Raw genomic sequence first — 1,856 nt, forward strand, 5'->3', positions numbered from 1 at the left:
TTGAATTACTGAAATAAATGAACTTTTCCACGACATTCTAATTTACTGAGATGCACCTGTATATATATATATATATATATATATATATATATATATTAGTGTTAGTATTATTAAATATAAATACACATTTAAATACATTAATTTCACTAATAATACTTAGTAAAGGTATTATAATTAAATTCTTTTTTATATAATTACAATATATGTAATACATTATAATTAATATACACACACATATGCAGACATATACATACATGGTTATATACACAATTTATTTGATTTATTTTATTTGACAGCTAAGAATGCCTGAAATGAGAAATTGGGAAAGGCTATTTTATTAAAAATCACTATTTTTATATTATATATGACAAATAACATACTATATATGACAAATAATATTGGATAGCGTTGGGATGCAGACTTTGTATTCTGTGGGATAGGTCACATTGATCAATCATATTTTCAACCAATCCCTAGAGAATTAAACTAGAAAACTGGTTCGAGGTGAGTCATCCACATCTGAAACACACAGCATCATCAGTACTGCAGAGAAAAGGGGCTTTTTATGCATCAATCATGCATACATCTGTAAGTACCATCTTATGACATTAATAAACTATATGAATCCAACAGTATAAACCGATATCCTGTGCGCCTGTAAAGAATCCCTGCATTCTCTCCAGCACTAATGACAGTCTCTCATCCAGATATGAGTGACTCACCTGGAACCAATTTTCAAATCTCTAGTGATTGGTGGGGAACATGATGGAATGAGATGATGTATTAGACTCAGCACTAGGCTTTGAGTGCAAATTGTACTGCACAGATGCCTTTGGCTTTTTTAATCAAAGAGAACTATGCATGGCAGACACGCTGCATATTACAGCATAGTCAGACTGAGCTGAAAGTAGAAAAATGATTTAGGCCACTAATAATGTCATTTCAGAGGTGAAAAACACAGATGAAATCAAGCCTCACCCGTGTGACTCCTGTGTACAAGACCAGACTTCCATTGGCCTCAAGCACCAGCATTGTATGAATGTCCTTGGAAGAAATGAAGAGAATGTGAAATTTAGGTCTTGACAACAGTGGAGGAAAAGAGGAAGACACTTATAGCTGATGTTCAAGATTTACAAGCGTCACGATTATTTAAATGGTGTAAATCCCTCATCATAATAGGAAGCAGCAAGATCTGATCACAATGGATTTGAAATGTGACTCTACATGGAAACATTTGCAACTCTGATTTTACAATTTATTGCATGGTTAAAAGTGAGTGTTTGGCTATTAATAAACATATACCAACATGGTTCAACTTTCAATAACTTAACTTCCAAATAGTACAGATGAAATATGCACAATAACAGCAGAAAAGAGTACTACAAAAACTATAAGGTCATGTTCACTATAAGGTCAGCATGAAATAAAAATAAAAAAATCATAGTATCTATTTTAAATGCAAATTAATCATATTTTTGTGAATGGTACATCCACGCATTTGTTTTATTGTTACTTTTTTTGACCTTATAATTAAAATGTTAATCTTTTGGTAAATTAATTATTTTTTTGAATTACTGATGTATACAGGACCAGTCATTTAGTCTGTTAAACCCTGCGGCTTTCTTACACTAAACTGCAAGATCGCATTTAGATCCATCTCTATTTTTGAGTTATCTGATCGTGATTAATAATCTGATCGTGGTTATTCGATCTAGTCACAATTATATGAGAAATGCAACAATTGTGCCACCACATTTTGGCATCCAAATTTAAGCACTTAAAGAAATGTCATCAAATGTGCAATAGAAGCATGGAGAGTCATAATATGACAGGGAGTAAAAATATATTTAAAAAAT

General features: G+C 31.7%; 1 protein-coding gene across 1 annotated transcript in view; it reads right to left on the bottom strand.

Moving 5' to 3' along the window:
• LOC107724571 (anaphase-promoting complex subunit 1-like) overlaps positions 1 to 1,856 on the bottom strand; it is a gene marked incomplete at its 5' end in the record, with an annotated part of 73,024 nt that overhangs the window by 67,245 nt on the left and 3,923 nt on the right. The window contains one exon of the mRNA XM_016533554.1: positions 979 to 1,044. Coding sequence (XP_016389040.1) covers positions 979 to 1,044 — 66 coding nt within the window. The remainder of the gene's footprint in view (positions 1 to 978; positions 1,045 to 1,856) is intronic.

Source organism: Sinocyclocheilus rhinocerous, unplaced genomic scaffold, assembly GCF_001515625.1.
Source record: "Sinocyclocheilus rhinocerous isolate Xijiao unplaced genomic scaffold, SAMN03320098_v1.1 scaffold304, whole genome shotgun sequence".
NCBI classification, from domain to species: Eukaryota; Metazoa; Chordata; class Actinopteri; order Cypriniformes; family Cyprinidae; genus Sinocyclocheilus; species Sinocyclocheilus rhinocerous.